We start from the raw sequence: 17,877 nt of genomic DNA, 5'->3' as shown, positions 1-17,877 counted from the left end.
GCACTAATAGAGCATGTACGATTTTGCAGGTAATTCATACGCCACGTACACGAAGAAGGACTTTGAGAATGGGAACTTCGTTCGCTACGCCTCTGTTGGCTGAAATTGAACTCGGAACCAGCATTAAAACGCCAGTATCAGTAAGTCACGTGCAAGTTCACGATTCAGCCGTTGAACAACAAGATGTGTCAATAGCAGAACCTGAGGTGTTAACACCATCTAAGCAGACTTTCGTTATCAGTGGAAACACTGCTAGTGTTTCGGAGGTAGGATCCACCCCTGAATACAGCAGCCCTGCACGAGCATCGCGTTTTTCAAAAAGATCAACTATTGTTTCCCTTGATGCTGATAAGAGGGCTACAATGGTACAACAACTAGCTGAATCGGTCGATGAACAACCAGATGCGTCAACAACAGAACCAGAGGTTTTCACACCATCTAAGGATACTTCTGTTAAGACTGGAAATGCAGTTGATGCTTCAAAGGTAGTATCCACTTCTGGACACATCAGCCCTACACGACCATCGCGTTCTTCAAGAAGATCAACGATTGGTACAAATTATTCGAAACTTTCGTGTCGTGATGCAGAACCAGATGAGCTCGCTGTTTCCGATGTTACTGAAAGCATTGATGCAACCCCCAAACAAACGGGAATATCGACTGGGAACTTGCAAACATATATGTCAGCTTCTCCATCGGTATTAGACAGTTTAATTTTGGTTTCAATATTTGGCAATGATATGCAATTTCTAATATTTACAGGTAATCCAAACGCCACGTGTATGTGCTAGTGCGACGAAAATTGCAACATCGACCGTCTCTACTCCTTTGTCGTATGATTTTCAGCACGGTGGTAGTGTTAAAACACCAGCATCTGTAAGGAAATCTCTGCTGATCAGTCGTTCTGCTAATAAGAGGGCTACAATGGCAGAACAACTTTCCGAATCGATCGTTGAACAACCAGATGCGTCAATAAATGAATCTGAGGCTCCGATGCCATCGAAGGAATCATTCTTCATAAGCGAAAATGTGACACGAGCATCGCTTTTAAGGACATCAACAATTGGTGCTAAGGAATCAACACCTGCGCACCAGAACATTGTCGATGTTAAACATGGTGATCAAAATGAGGCAGCTGGCTTGTCAATGTCACTGTGGGTTGAACACTCGCAAAAATCGGTAGTTGCTTCCTCATCGGTAAGATAGTTAAATATTAGTTTCAATATGGTTAATCTATAGAAAATGCGTGATTTTTTAGGTAACCAATACGCCACGTACACGAAGGAGGACTTCGATAATTGGAAATCCGTTCGCTACGTCCCTGCTGGCTAATGTTGAACACGGAACCAGTATTAAAACACCAGCATCAGTAAGGAAATCCCTGTTGACGACTCCGTCAGGCACCCGTTCTTTTACAGAAAGCTCTAAAGTTGTGTTTCACGAGCAAATGTACGATTCAATCGTTAGACAACAAGATGCGTCAATAAGAGAACCTGAGGTATTCAAACCAGCTAAGGAGACTTCTGTTATGACTGGAAGTGCTGCTGAAACGTCAAAGGTAGCATCCACTCCTGAACAGTCAACCGAAAGCGTGGCACCATTTTGTGTTGAATCCAAGGACAGTATCCCTACGCGAGCATCTCGTTCTTCCAGAAGATCAACGATTGGTGCAATGGAATCGAAAGAGATTGTTGAACATGCTATAGTGCAAGTTTCATCACCACATCCACAATCACCGGAGCAAGACTTGAAAGAATCGTCAATAGCTTCCTCACCGGTAAGCCCTATAATTCTCATTTTGTATTTCAATATTTTATAAACATATCCTTGTACACATTGCAGACAAAACATACGCCACGTACAAGTGGAAGACTTTCAAAAATCGGTACACCAGCCTTAGTAGTGGAGAAAGGTGTAAGAACGCATGCGTCCGTGAGAAAATCCTTACCGACAACTCCGACGAAGCATTTACAAGAGAAATTCAACGAATCAGTCAATGCACAACATGATATCACAATTTCAAAGGACGAGCTTCTAACGCCGGTCAAAGAGATATCGACGGTTGAATATCGAACCGTTGAATTTACTCCGGAGTTAACTTATGCGTCCCGGGATCTCGATTGTGTTGTTACACCAGCGTTGGACACGATTTTCAAAACTCCTCTACCAATCCGCGGTACGCGAACCCCACAAGCAGCAGTGAAACGAACTCCGGCGTCAACTAATGAGGAGAAGCAGTTGTCGAAATCAGTTGCTTCTGGAACTCCAGTACAGGAAACTCGTTCAACCAGAAAGAGCAGTCATGAATTGGATGCAGGTAAGGTTTATTTTACCTAAATATAAACCATATGTTTTATTGGTCAACGTCCTATCGTGTTAATAGTCTTAATGTCACATACTTAATTGCGGTTTTGCAACTAAAATCAAAAAGCGTGCTTGCCAAAAACAGAACAATACTTCAGTCAAAACAAAAGTCAATTGTGTTGCAACCATACAAAACATGATGACATACGACTTGCAAAGCTTATTAAAAAAAAATGTTAATTATTGGCTAATATTTACATCTCAAAATAAACAAAAATGCAATGACATTGTATTTGTTTATTATACAGACTTTCAGCCTATTGAATAAAAACAGCATTTCAGCAGTACTCTAATTAATTTTCTTATTTCAGATGATCGCAAAGTATCCATTTCGCCGCAAATTGAGGCAGTTCACGATGATGATTTGATCAACCAGACAGACGAACTGTCCATAAGTCACGACACGAATATTCGCCGTTCGACAAGATTTAGTACCTCTGCGCTAGCCAATGACAACGCAGAACATCAAAACAGCAGAACTTCCGAATATAGTCTGAGCTCATCCATGATGGTTGGTCTTTGCGACTCGCCCCTGACCGTGACGGATGCTAACATCACTGCAGCTCCATTCGTAATTGAAGAAACGCCAATTATATCCGTTGGACCATCTGTAAATATGAGTAATGTGTCTGGAAAGACAAGCTCTGTCGATGTTTGTCCTGACTTGTTGAAGCATCTTTGCGAACGGGTCATTACTTTGGAACATGAGTTGGACATTCTGGCAGGCGATTCTGCCAACTCAGTCAATGTTCTGCAATCACTGGATGAAACTGCGGCAAACTGTACTGACACTTTGATGGGAATCCAAAAACTACTGGAAACGCCATCAGCAACATCTACGCTCAGAAAGAAACTACGATCTTCCACTATTCCGACAGAATTGAGGGAAACATCAAATTTGGATGGCGTCGAGCAACTGTTGAAAACACCGATCGGTAAGAAGTTGTTGCGAACTCCAGAGACCGTTTCTGTGGGTACGTCGATAACAACAACTGCGCATTCTGAACTTGACGAAACAGCACAGGATAGCATTGGCTATCTAGACGGTATCCAAAAGCTTATGGAAACACCAGTGAGCTTGGCGGTCCGAAGAAAGAAACTGCAAAAAAATCCTGCTATTGATTTAAGCAGTTCTTACCATTCGACTCTCAATACCACTGTCGATTTGGAAGATGTTGGGCAATTTCTAAAAACTCCTACGGTAAGTTCTGTAATGAAGATAAAGCTTACTAGAACTACACCCGATATTTCAATACAGTTGGAAGGTGTTCACGAGTTGTTGAAGACTCCGGTAGCTGTTGCTGATGATGCGAACGAACGACTGGATAACAGTCCCGTCGCTATGGAAGGTATACAACGAAGACTGACTCCAACAGCTAGTTGTGTTGTTTCGTCCTCTGATAGAAGTACATTGAGGACCTCAGTTTATTCGATAGATAGCTCAACCCATCTAGAAGGAGCCCAGCGACTGTTGGAGACTCCGGTGACATCAGCTGTTTCACCAAACGATACATTCAGCTTGGACGGCGTTCATCAACTACTGAGAACACCACTTTCTACATCTACTGTCAAGAGGATTCTTAAATCACCGACTAGTCCTGATTCGACGTGTGCTCAACAGCCAAGTAGTACCATTGAGGGTGTCAAACGGACACTAGATACACCTAGTACTGCTGATCTGGAGAAAGCGGAACGATTGCTCATGACACCGGTTGGCCACGGTTCAAACTTGGAAGGTGTTGAGCAAATGTTCAAAACGCCAATTGCACTATCGACCGCACGGAAAAACGTAAGGTCTACAACTAAAGTTCCGATGATTAAATTGGATGAAAGCAGTAATTTTGAGGGCATACAACAGATGCTGCAGACACCGGTGGCATTCATAAGCAAAGGAAGACTGTTGAGGTCTCCGGCGAACAACTCAGTAGATGATAGTAGCATAAATCTCGAAGGTATGGAACAATTGTTGAAATCGCAAACTGCTAGCACTCCTATTGTTAAAAAGACAACCGAGACTCCAGTCCCATCTATCGGCGTTCGAAAGAGCTTGAGATCTTCATCCGCAATCAAGTTAAATTATACCGACCTAGACACCAGCAGCAGCCACTTGGAAGGAGTCCAAAAACTGTTGCTAAGTCCTGTTGCAACACCTATTTCCCCGGAGAAGCAATTGGATGCTACCAAGGAAACTACACTTAACAAAACCGTCGATCTAGAAGGAGTCCAACAATTACTGAAGACGCCAGATGATGCTTCCGTTGCCAAGAAGGTTGACTCTGACAAGTCTATCTGTTTGGAAAGTGTTCAGCAATTATTCAAAACTCCAAATCCAATTTCGGTTGTGAAAAGGAAGGAAAGATCTGTCACTACTGCTGCGGTAGTAAATCGATGCAATTTGGATGATAGTGATGCTTTGGAAGGAATCCAGAATCTACTAAAAACACCAGAAGTATCTTCAACAATTAAGAAGCGCATAGGAAGAGAACATCCTGTTAGTCCTGTGAACTTGAATGATACGCCTATCAACATGGAAGGACTTAAACAACTTCTGGAAACACCGATGGATACCGAGAAAAAACTAGGATCCACATCTGCTGTAAATGACGACACTGTCATCTTGGATGGTATGCAACAAGTTTTGGGGACAACGACTTCTACGCGTGGAAACGAATCCCAACAACATGATAGAACTTCCAATCTTGAAGGCCTTCAATCGATGCTATCGACGCCGATGGCATTATCCAGCACAGGAAAAACGGAGCCTAAGTCAACCTCTGCAGTTGATGGATTGGATCAAAATTCCTCCCGGTCTACACCGGTTCCAGTTGTCACGAACGAATCTGTGAGTTTGGAAGGCATCCAACACATGTTGGAAACGCCAATAGTTATGTCCACCGGCAAAAATATATTGAAACGTGCCATCGTCAACCCGATACGTGGAACGCAATCCAACACCTCTAAGAACACGGAAGGAATCCAACAGCTGTTAGTCAAGCCTACTATAATTTCCGGTCAGAAACCATCTGAAGATTCTCCGAATGATAGTAACTTGGAAGGCATTCAGCAGTTGTTGTTGACACCGGCGATGACTTCCGTGAAGGTAGACGTTAGCGTTAGTGATGCTGTGACGGAAGTAAGTACTCCATCTAACACCAGACTCAGGCGAAAGCTCTACACCAAAAACGACCCTGAAGATAGGACTCCGGAATCAGTTAAATCGCCGGAAATGCACCCTGTCACTAGCAAAGATTATTTGAACATTTTGATTCCAATTGCTGCAAAAGACACTAGGCTGGGTAAAAAAATGGCGAAATCAACAGTGTCCGACAACACAAGCAATAATACCAAATCCTCCGCAGATGAACCAATTCGTAAAAATCCATCTAGAACCTCCAAGAAACACAATTCGTTAACGGAAGAAGTACTGGCAGGTGCTTCGCCAGAAGTAACACACTTTAAACCGAAACAGCCTAAAGTCGTTGAAGAGCCTACGCCTATAACTCCAGTCGAGGTAGTGGCTTCGACGAGCTCCAAGTCTGATTCTGGTATTCAAGATCTGTCCGCGGGACGAAGAAAGGTGATGTTTAACGAAAACCTTCAGATTAAGGAAATCAACTCCCCGGCACCCGTAGGCGATATCATCCTGAAAGTGTCCCGGGGTCGCGGACGCAATGCTCAGAAGGTAGTCCAGGTCATCGTTGAGGAACCCCGTGAGCAACCTATGATCAAACCTGCCCGGCGTGCCACGAGAAAAGATGCGGAGAAGGAAGAATCAAACAATGCGGATGAACAGCCCAGTGTACAACTTGTTGATGCTGAAGTGACGAATAATACTACTATGACAAAACGTTCTCGGCGTGGTACAAAGAGAGTGATGAATGCGATTGAAGTCTCCAACGATGATATCAACAGCCAGCCCAAAGCAACTTTAGATAGAACAAACGAGGAATCCAAAGGTTGCACTGTTCCCGAAGTAAATGATAAAAGCGAAGCAGAACAAGTGGTGAAGCGTGCACGTCGAGCCGTAACGAAGAGTAAACCGGAGGCTAAAAAGACATCAACGCGAACACGATCCAAGAAGCTTGATACTGTTGAGGTGCTCCACAACGAAGCAGCTGTTTCTGCAGATCAAGTTGAGTTTTCAGCTAACCAAGAACACTCCAATGCCACTTCAACCCCGACACCCGAACGATCTCAATGTGACCCACAGAAAAACATAAGAGACATCACATCTCCATTTGAACTGACACATGATGAACAAAGCGCTCCCGAACCTGTGGCCAAGATATCGGAAGATGACCAAGTGGTCGAACCTTTGTCTGGTCGAGGCAAGCGTGTAGCGAAACATCCCACAACTAGATCGAATCGGGCAAAATCGTCCAAAAAGAACGTTTCGAATGAAGATTCTACTACCGATGCACATACTGTCATGGAATCAGTTGAGCAGGAATCAACTGTAACAACAAATATCGATTTGGAAGCATCTGATTCTGCTGCAGAACCGTTAGAAGAGAAAGCTGCACCCAAACGTACAAAACGGGCAACTGTAACCAAGAGTCGACAGCGTCGGGCTGTTGCTACTAAACCTGAAACATCGGATGCTAGGTCGTCCAGTGGTTTGACGCAAATTCAGGAAGAACAAATTCTTGATACACCGATACTCCATACTCCCATGGATGATGCACCCGTTGTTGAACAAGCAGCAGCAGATTCCACCAGCCACGACGAACCGGAAACAATCCCAGTCAAACGAGGTCGTGGACGCAATACTCGAAAACCAGCAACGAAATCTACGGATGAGCCAATTGCTGCAATGAAAGAAGCATCGCCGATGCCCCCTCCTCCAGTGATGGATGAAACCTCCGAAAAGTTGACTTCAAAACATGGTAGCAAGGCTCGTAAAAAGCCTGTAGTGCAAGTAGAACCAGAAGTGCATACCACTGAAGAATCACTGAATGAATCGCGTATGGCAAGAACTATGCTACCTGCAACGCACACGTCGACACCACTGTTGAAGATTGAGGAAGAAAAACCCAAGTCTACACGAGGTCGTACGCGAAAGATTGTGAATCCAACTGTTGCTGCACTAATCGCGGAAGAATCTACTCCAAACAGACGTTCCCCAAGGAGCCGTCAAGCTGGTTCTGAAAGTAGAACGCAGGACAGTCAGAATGCAACAGATGCAGAAGAACCTAAAATCAAACGATCTCGAACTCGCACCGCCGCTAAAATAAATTTGAATGACGATTCAAAAGACCATCCACCAACCGACGAAAACATTTCTACTGCCACCGAGGACGGCACATCAAATGACAAAAAGCCATCACGAATTCCTGCCAAGCGAGGACGGGGAAAAACTGATCAGACTAAAACAGAGCCAGTGGTTGTGAAGGAAGTAGCACCAAAGCGCATTCGAAAACTGCCAGCAAAGCTGCAAGTTACTGACTCTGTTTATGTACCAACCAGTAACGATACTGAGACCGACACTGACAAAGCTGATCCAGAAATTCCACCTTCGCGCAGCCGACGTGGTGGTACAAAACATATAAAACAAAAGGCGGATACATCGTCCACACCAGTAGTCGAATCCAACGATAATACTAACGATGTCGAAAAGAAGCCATCAAAGGGTCGGAAACCAGCGGTTAAACGACCTGCTACGCGTAAAAAGACAGCTCACGTTCCAGAAGAAGAGGCAGATGCTGATGGATCAGCAACCGCCAAGGAAATTCAAAAAGACGAAGAACCAGTGGTGGAAAGTTTCGAAAATGCCACGGCCACAACCAGTCGCAGGCGACCATTGCGATCGCGAAAGTGAATCCGTTGTTGAAGGAGTCGTCATCGAAAGGGATCTCTTTTCTTAATTTTATTTCTTTTTTTTTTAAATTTAGATGGTAATGTCACCGTGAGTGAATGTTTCATATGACTTTATTTTAACTGTTATTTTATATTTTAACCCTTTTATTCAAAAACAAACTGAACTTTTGTATTTTATAACCTAAGTACCTATACACAATAAAATTTGTTTGATTTGGCCAATGTATACGACTTTATGCAAACAGTAAATATATGTTCGAAACTCCTATAATCTGATGGAAAGCTCGGAGGGTTCATGATGGAAAGCATCTAATGGTGCTAAGCTCCAACGGTATTATCCTTAAATTAAATCCCGATCAAGAATGTCGGGCTGCTTTGATGTCGACGTCGGTGTTAATCAATGCCTTCCTAAATGAGCATTTGGTAGATCCCCCATCAGGGCCATTATTAAAAGGATTCAAAGCTTACTGCCACAGGGGGATGGGGCAAGAAGACAATACGGGGAGAGATGGGCCACCGTTCGTTTGGGCATATTACTTATTAACTGAATCTATTTTTGTTACAAACTTGTTGAAATTTTTTTTTCCTTGATTTGTTTTCCGTGCTGAGCACCAATGCTACCGGCGCCAGGGAGGCAGCTCCCACACCTGGACCCTACCTATCGACCCATCAATTCATGAACCGGGGACCAACGGCTTTACTTCCCATCCGAAGGAAGGCGTGATCAGAGATGTTATGCCTCAGAACATCCCGGCGGCGCCGACTGGGATTGAACCCAGGCCTGCTGTGGTGAGAGACAAACTTGTTGAAAATGCTTCTAATATGAATCTCTATGGAAACCGTATTAAGATTCAATTATAATATGTCCAAGATAATGATGGAAATGTAACATTAACTCAAAATCTCTAAAATATTATGAGATATGCAGTTAAGAAAACTAACATTGCATTCACTATATTGTATTTTACCGATCCGCTGGTTCTACAGCGAGCAATACACGTAACAGTCGCTTAAAGGACTTATGTTTGTATTTCACATGATTGTTATTATCTAGCGACATGCTGACAAAACGTCTAATTTGACTAGGGTGCTTACACAGACAAACAGACGTAACACTTCATTGTACATCTTCGTTCACGCATTTAACGGTTGATTTGAATATTATCAGTTCCGCGAACTACTCGCCGCAGCGCTGGCATCGGATCACTTTGACATTTGTATACATTCTATAGAACTTTTATGCAATATTGTTTGCTAGCTAGCGAGCAAGCTTGTTTTCCGCGAGAAGCCCGAGAGATGTCATTACTGAGGTCCTATGTTTTGAGATACTATGTTTTCAAGAAAAACTTTTTCAAAGAGTTTCGTCTGTTTGTCTGTGGTGCTTATATTGCCCCGGAGCAAAAACTGAACTTTTTCAAACATAACAATTTAATGGGTAGGGGAAATGGCTCTAATGTTGGCCTATATGGATCTAAGATTGGGCCCATTGTTAAAAATCTGGTATTTATCAATTTTATCTAGATGAACGCGTCATTGGGACGGTTCTAATGGATATTTTTGGTCGTTATTGAAAATTTAGTCGTTTGCTGAATTTATGTATGGGTCCAAATTAGGGGCATTCAGGTCGACATTACATCCATTTTCCCTATATCATATTGTATCCATATTTGAACACTGTATGTACATTATCAAACATATTCCATAGCATTGGCATGATCACAGCTATCATGTATTTATGAATGTTTTTCATGTTTTATGATGTGTTTTTCTTAGGGGGACCATATTGACCCTATCTACCCTAAGTGTTGAATGGAAATGTTTTAGGTGGGTATTGGGCTGTTATTGAAACGCCTAGGACCCTTTAACAAGATTCCTGAAGGCGCGGAACTATCGGATCACTGGTTAAGTGTCCTTTGAGTACAACCATACTCTATACCCAGGGATGTCGAGAAAAAAAATTACGATACCGGACCGGGGATCAAACCCAGCCGCCTCCAGAATGGACTTGCTTTATAGCTGTGCCTTTACCCACTGAGCTAAGGGAGCACAGCGGAAGGGACAAGGGTGACCAATTGAGAGCTGCCTATGTCAAGCATTTTTTTGGAACTTTTTCCGTGAACTACAACCAAGTTCGAACTCTCGGAATTTTTTTTTCAAGCTCGGAATTCTAAACTTTTCCTTAGTACGGGATACCAAAAAGGAAGTTAAAGATCTAAAATAAACTGCAATAGTTTCAAAGGTTTAGAAATTTCCATTATCCAAGACACCCCTCACCATCCCTCTCCAAAGGGGGAGTTTGTTAAAGAGAGATAAAACCGATTTGTACCTTCCTAAAGTTGTCCTAGCTCGCTTTCTACTCTCTATATGCAATTGACCACTTTGTTAAGCAGTTTTGGCTTGACTTTCTATCAGTGATTTTACAAAACTGGACCGACTAATTTTTTTTTCTCGAGGTCCTAGAAAAAAAAAATCTCAAAATAATGTTTTATTTCAAAGTTTGAGTGGTAGTAAATGTCATTTTAACTGCTCGAATTAAGTGGTTAATTTGCACTCTGCCGTACTCTAAACGGAACTATCAATTCTATACTTTCAACTCCTCATCTATCGTATAAAAACTACCACTTTAGTCTGTTATTTGAAATTAGTATCTTCAACTAAGTGATGTGATGATGATGTTAGTTTGCGTAGGCGAGCCTTGAGTCACGAGAAAAGTGTTTCGGACATTATGTTCGCAATAGCTGATGTGCTCTTTTCTGTTGTTGGTCGTGATTTGCTCAATTGGTTCCGCTATTTGACAGCTAAATTGGTTCCCGATATTTTATCCACCAGACTATGAATATAGCGACTATACACTGAGAGCAGTTCCGCAGTTGATAATACTATATTGTAAAGTTGTTTCAAATACATAACACCACTAAATTTGTGCAGACTACATATGATATTCTTTTTAAAATTGATAGTTGTGTATTTTACCATGACAATCATGTCAATGCATTGGAGTTAAAACTAATATGCTTCATAGTGCTCTCGACAATAATTCCAGGTTAATAGTTTAACCATCAGTTGCGTTTAAAACCAGCACGTTTTTAAAGTAAACTTAACTGTGGAGTATACACGCAGAAAAAAGTTTTTTAATTTCAATGATATTATGTATTAAAAACAACAACAAAAATTATCATTCCCCGGCTAATAACTTTTTTTATTGAATTCAACAATAAATCTTTATTGTTCGGACATAAAATATTGTTGTTTTCAAAATCTGTCAAAAACGCAATTAAAAATATATTTTGTTGAATTTACAATATTTATTTTCAAACAGACAAAATCTTTTTTTGATAAAAAAAAAATAAGTTGCTACCAACAATAACTTTTTTTTATTAAAAAAAAAATGCTGCAAATAACAAATTGTTTTTAATAATTTAAAAATAAAATTGGTTTGGCATAAATATTTTAATTTTTAATTTTAGCAGTTTTTCTATTCGAGAAATAATTTTCAATAAATTTAAAAATTGTTTTTGGTTTCATTTTCTATTTATTAACAAACGGTACAAATAGTGATTCAATAGGTTTATCAATTATACAAAAAATACCGAAATTATGACCTCTCATTAACGGTCTGTAAATTAATAGTTTGCGTTTCGAAACGGGCAACGTTTCCACGGTGTATTGATTTGCTGGAATCGGGGAAAAAAAATCGTTAAAACACGTATTAAAATGCAAATACTGAATTCCTTACAAAGAAAGCAACTTGTTCAAAAAAAACTTCTTCCGACGAGACTGGGAAGCCGAGACTGCACAGGCATTGAAAACACACACATACATTGACAAAATGAGCCTGTGTATGTTTTGGAAAAGTGTTACTTTTAAATTTACAATATATTTTTAAAAAGTAGTTAAAATAATATTTGAAGACAAAAATATATTTTATTGAATCTACAATATATTTGTTTTCAGAATTTGCAATGAAAACAACAAAAAACATTTTTGAAGCTACAAAATATAAATATTGAATTCAAAAAAAGTTATATTTGACATTGCAAAATATTTCAATAATATTTTTTTTTTGGTTCAATAAGGTCAATTTTCTCTGCGTGTGGTATATTTTAAAACAAGGGTTGTTTTTCTTGGTATAGAAAAATTAAAGTTTTTGATTTAGTTTTACGATTTATAATTTATCCTTTTTTTATTGAATTTGAAACTCATTTATTCAACTATGCTTATATAATATGACATTTAATTGATTACATAAAGAATTTCTTAAGTCTAATGTAACTGTTTCCCTGAACATTGTAAATATGAATTGGAGGTCCATCAAATAGGTCTACATGGAGTATATGAAATAGTGACGTGCAGCTGTTCACTTTAAAGGATGCAAAGTGGGTTGAATATTCTTGGATCTGCCATTGTTGACATGCAACATTTAAAGCATTGTTTGAGATTAGTAAATCTTTGATTTGATGTAGTTCTATGGCATTCATATTTATGGTTGATTTTGTTAAAAATTGACCAACTCTATACTCTGTGCCTCTGTAGGTTACAGTGCATGAAGCTTTAAAGCCTGAAGTTAGTAGCTTACTTGTTAAATTTAACGATGAAAAATAAGGTAAATCTATAAGCCTCAAGCTAACAGTATTTTCGTAAACTAAAGGGTCCTTGAAATGATTCAAATTTCGTATATTATGCATAAAAATTAAGTTAGCTTTCGTGCAGAGTGTAAAGCATATGTTACGCCTAGATGTTATGTTTCTGCAATATTTCTTAAACACTTGATGGAATGCTTCAAAACGGAAACTCCATGTGTATCGCGGAGGGCCTATTTTTTTAATTGTCTGAGGATAGTGAAGCAGTATGTGGTACTTTGGTTTAAGATGTTCATCAAATATTTCTTTGTACAGCGTGTGGTGACAAATTATTTGTTTTTCTAAAGTACAGAGAAGTTCATCGTTAAATCTAGGAAGCAAAATCATGTTCACTAACTCAACCAACGATAAAACAAAATTCCATACTTTATCATTTTCTGGTATTAATTCACCAAAAATTAAAGGAAAGTAATGCACAAAGAACATCATTTCTCTTGCTGTCATTTTAAAATTAGTTGATTTGATTTGTTCCTTAGTAATTGTTTTAAACGTATTCCTTTTTTCTGTTTCTTTACAATCAAACATTTGAATTCGGTAGTTAATGGTTTTCAAGGAAATTTTCAAATGTTTGATCATGTAAGATAAAACAAGAGACATGTCATAGTTACAAATTCCATGAGAATAAAAATCATGCATTAAATCAACACAAACAAATTCAGCCACATGATAATGCTTTAATTTATTGAATGTAGACTCTTCTTTTATACCTGATTCTTTAAATGGTTTTTGAACGTCAATAGCATAATTGCTTTTGTTTCGGTTTTGATGAAAGTCAAGCCTTACATTCGTTTGCGATTCATATTTATTCATAGTGCAAAATCTGCAATAAAGCAACTCACTGAAGGATGTAGCATATCCCATTAACGTATTTATTCCCAAATTATCTCCTAAGATACCCATTAGAACAAAAAAGAAATAAATCTTACTTCCGTTAATATCCAATTCAATACCGTTTTGCTCTACATCAATGAACACGTCAATTAAATCTTTCAAAGCCTGGGATGGGCCTAGTTTTGTTAAGTCAGACGATTTTATGAAACCAGCAACAAACAATTTCTCCAATCGTGATAAAAAATGTGTAGAGATTGTAGGAAAATTATAGTATAATCTTGTCACCTTGTGAGTACCAGAGCATCGTTCATCTCAACTTCGTCAGAGTATAAAAAATAGGGAATTACAAATCTACTAGCAAACTCTTCTTTTTCATTTTTCCACAACGTACCATTGACGACGTTTGTTATAACATTACTCTTCTCCAAAGAACTCATATGCATAATTGTTTCGTTGAACACGTCTCCACTTTCAAAAAATAGTTTGAACTGATGCTTGATCGGCATAAGACATCCTTTAGAAATTATACTTCCATCCCTTTTTTTTTTTTTTTTTTTTTTTTTTTTTTTTTAACTCTTTATTTGTTCCAAATTCAAAATAAATTACATTTCATTTTAACCTAGGTGCTCCAGTTACTGCAGTAACGTACCAGCCTTAATTGTTATGATATATATCTAAGTGTTTTTACATTGTTCATGTCTTGGCAATTCAGTATTTTAAACAGGTTTTTTAACCTGCATGTCAGTATAACAATTGATATCTTAAAATTAAAAACTAAAACTAAATCTTATCTAAGTATAAAGGGAATTAATCGTTGCAATTGAGGATTGCAACGATTTTTGCCTGAAATTATTAATTATTTTGTTGGACATTTGTGCTAAAGTCTCAACATTCGAAATTCTATGTACTTCGGTTGTACTGTACCAGGGAGGCAACTTCAAAATCATTTTCAGAATTTTGTTCTGAATCCTTTGAAGTGCTTTTTTCCTGGTAGTGCAGCAACTAGACCATATTGGCACAGCGTAAAGCATGGCCGGTCTAAAAACTTGTTTAAATATTAGAAGTTTATTCGTCAGGCAAAGTTTGGATTTCCTGTTTATAAGAGGATACAAACATTTTATATATTTGTTACATTTCGCTTGAATGCCCTCAATGTGATCTTTAAAAGTTAATTTTTGGTCAAGTATTAATCCAAGATATTTCACTTGGTTTGACCAGGAAATTGGAACTCCGTTCATAGTGACTATGTGACTACTACTAGGTTTCAAAAACGAAGCTCTAGGCTTATGTGGAAATATTATAAGTTGAGTTTTGGAAGCGTTGGGAGAAATCTTCCATTTTTGTAAATAAGAAGAGAAAATATCTAAACTTTTCTGAAGTCTGCTGCAAATAACACGAAGACTTCTTCCTTTAGCGGAAATGCCTGTGTCATCAGCGAACAAAGATTTGTGGCAACCCTGAGGCAAATCAGGGAGGTCCGAAGTGAAAATGTTATACAATATAGGCCCAAGAATGCTACCCTGAGGAACTCCTGCCCTAACAGGTAGTCGATTAGATTTGGAATTTTGATAATTTACTTGAAGAGTTCTGTCAGTTAAATAATTTTTAACTAATTTCATAATATAAAGTGGAAAATTAAACTTTTTCAATTTAGCAATCAAACCTTCATGCCAAACACTGTCGAATGCTTTTTCTATGTCTAGAAGAGCAACTCCAGTTGAGTGGCCTTCAGATTTGTTTGAACGAATTAAATTGTTAACTCTTAAGAGTTGATGAGTAGTTGAATGCCCATGGCGAAATCCAAACTGCTCATCTGCAAAAATTGAGTTCGTATTGATGTGAAGCATCATTCTATTCAAAATTATCTTTTCAAAAAGTTTACTTATTGAAGAAAGCAAACTTATTGGACGGTAGCTAGAAGCTTCAGCTGGATTTTTATCCGGCTTCAAAATTGGAACAACTTTTGCATTTTTCCATTTATCAGGAAAGTATGCCAAATGGAAACATCTGTTAAATAATTTTACCAAGAAAGACAAGGTACTCTCTGGGAGTTTTTTGATGAGGATATAGAAAATTCCATCATCACCTGGAGCTTTCATATTTTGAAAAATTTTAGTTATAGACCTTACTTCGTCCAAATTAGTCCCCCAGGAATCATCAAAAATATTTTCCCGAGAGAAAATATTCAGAAAATCCCGAGCAACCTGATTCTCAATAGGACTAGTAAGACCCAAACTGAAATTATGGGAACTCTCGAATTGCTTAGCAAGTTTCTGAGCTTTTTCCAAATTTGTGATCAAAATTTTACCACCTTCTTTAAGCGCTGGAATAGGCTTTTGAGGTTTTTTCAAAATTTTTGTGAGTTTCCAAAAGGGTTTGGAACTCGGGTCTAATTTAGAAATATTATTTTCAAAAGTTTTGTTCCTCAGGGCAGAGAATCGCTTTTTAATTTGTTTTTGCAAATCCCGCCAGATAACTTTCATGGCAGGATCGCGTGTTCTTTGATATTGTCTCCTACGGACATTTTTAAGACGGATCAAGAGCTGAAGATCATCGTCTATTATAATTGAATCGAATTTAACCTCGCATTTTGGTACTGAGGCAGCTCTTGCTTCAACTATAGAAGTAGTCAGAGATTCAAGAGCATAATTAATTTCATCTTTGGTTTGCAAAGGAATGTTTGGATCGAAGTTATATTCCATAAATGTTCGATACTGCTCCCAATCAGCTCTATGGTAATTGAAAGTAGAGCTGTTGGGATTACAAATTATTTCTTGGGATATTTCAAAAGTTACTGGAAGGTGATCAGAACCGAAGTCAGCATGGGTAACCAGTTGGCTACAAAGTTGACATGAATCAGTTAAGACCAAATCAATAGTGGAGGGATTTCTTGCAGAAGAAAAGCATGTTGGGCTGTTTGGATATTGAATAGTGTAATAACCTGCAGAACAATCATCAAACAGAATATTACCATTGGAATTGCTTTGAGTATTATTCCATGAGCGGTGTTTTGCATTAAAATCACCAATAATGAAGAATTTAGACCTATGACGGGTAAGTTTCTGGAGGTCACCCTTGAGAAAATTCTTTTGCTGGCCTACGCATTGGAATGGCAAATAGGCAGCTATAAACGTAAGTTGTCCAAATTTTGTTTCAACAGAAACTCCCAAAGTTTCAAAAACTTTGGTTTCAAATGAAGAAAGAATTTTATGTTTGATTCGTCTATGAATAATGATGGCAACGCCACCACAGGGTCCATCAAGACGATCATTTCTATAAATCAAGTAATTTGCGTCCTTCTTAACCTTATGTGCAGGTTTAAGGAACGTTTCAGTTATAACGGCAATATGCACGTTATGAACTCTCAAAAAGTTAAATAACTCGTCTTCATTATCTTTAAGAGATCGAGCATTCCAATTTAAAATATTTAATGCTTTAAAATCCATTACTGAATTTTAAAGTCATGACAATATTATTTGCAAATTTTACTCCAGTTTGAATAGCATCAAACATGGAGTTAGATTTAAGCATATCAGAAATCATGTCAATTAATGAATTCTGTAAAAATTCCATTTTGGGGGCAGTAATGCTTCCTAAGTCAAAATTGTCAAAATTTCCGTTAGAACGGTGGTTAGTATTTTGATTTCTACCCGCTGCAATAGCAGCATAGGTAGCTCCATTAACTCGCTGAACATTGTTAGCAGCGAGGGGAGTAGGTACAGATGAAACATTTGAAGCAGGGGAGATATTTGTACCTACGGGTACGAATGTAGAATTTGTTCCTCGCTGACCGTTGTTAACAGCAGAGGAATTTGTACCTGTTCGGAAACGTGGAGCGTTTCCTACCTGACGGTTAGAACGAGATTGTAGGATCGCTTTGCGAGTCTTACATTCCCAAAAATTGGATTTGTGGTTTTCACCACAATTTGAACATTTAAATTTCTTAGGATCTTCCTTCACAGGACAGTCGTCCTTTGCGTGAGAGGAATCACCACAATTCATGCATTTAGCTGGCATGTAGCAATTTTTAGTTCCGTGACCCCATCCCTGGCACTTACGGCACTGGGTGAGGTTTTGGAAATTTCCTCCAGTCTTCCTGAAGTGTTCCCACTTCACTCGGACATGGAGCATAAGGCTAGCTTTTTCTAAGGCCTTAAGGTTGTTTAGTTCACTAGATTTGAAGTGAACTAAATAAAAATCATTAGAAATCCCGTTGCGCGAATCG

The 17,877-nt window shown here is 38.8% G+C and overlaps 1 protein-coding gene across 3 annotated transcripts in view; it reads left to right on the top strand.

Annotated features, from left to right (window-relative positions):
• Nucleotides 1-8,392, top strand: part of LOC135699459 (mucin-17-like) — a 46,020-nt gene extending 37,628 nt beyond the window's left edge. The window contains exons 14-19 of one of the 3 annotated variants that reach the window (XM_065219721.1): nucleotides 30-698; nucleotides 763-1,197; nucleotides 1,259-1,777; nucleotides 1,843-2,317; nucleotides 2,676-3,565; nucleotides 3,623-8,392. In XM_065219721.1, coding sequence (XP_065075793.1) covers nucleotides 30-698; nucleotides 763-1,197; nucleotides 1,259-1,777; nucleotides 1,843-2,317; nucleotides 2,676-3,565; nucleotides 3,623-8,182 — 7,548 coding nt within the window. In that variant the 3' untranslated portion in view covers nucleotides 8,183-8,392. Of the gene's footprint in view, nucleotides 1-29; nucleotides 699-762; nucleotides 1,198-1,258; nucleotides 1,778-1,842; nucleotides 2,318-2,675 lie in introns of all 3 variants that reach the window. The other 2 variants (XM_065219720.1, XM_065219719.1) reach the window with 2 other exon arrangements.
• The last annotated feature ends 9,485 nt before the right edge of the window (nucleotides 8,393-17,877 follow it).

Source organism: Ochlerotatus camptorhynchus, unplaced genomic scaffold (assembly GCF_037179485.1).
Source record: "Ochlerotatus camptorhynchus isolate MF236.1 unplaced genomic scaffold, CSIRO-AGI_Acam_v1.1 ptg000109l, whole genome shotgun sequence".
Lineage (NCBI taxonomy): Eukaryota > Metazoa > Arthropoda > Insecta > Diptera > Culicidae > Ochlerotatus > Ochlerotatus camptorhynchus.
Note: the sequence above shows the minus strand (reverse complement) of the source record. Positions and strands in the feature narration are given on the sequence as shown.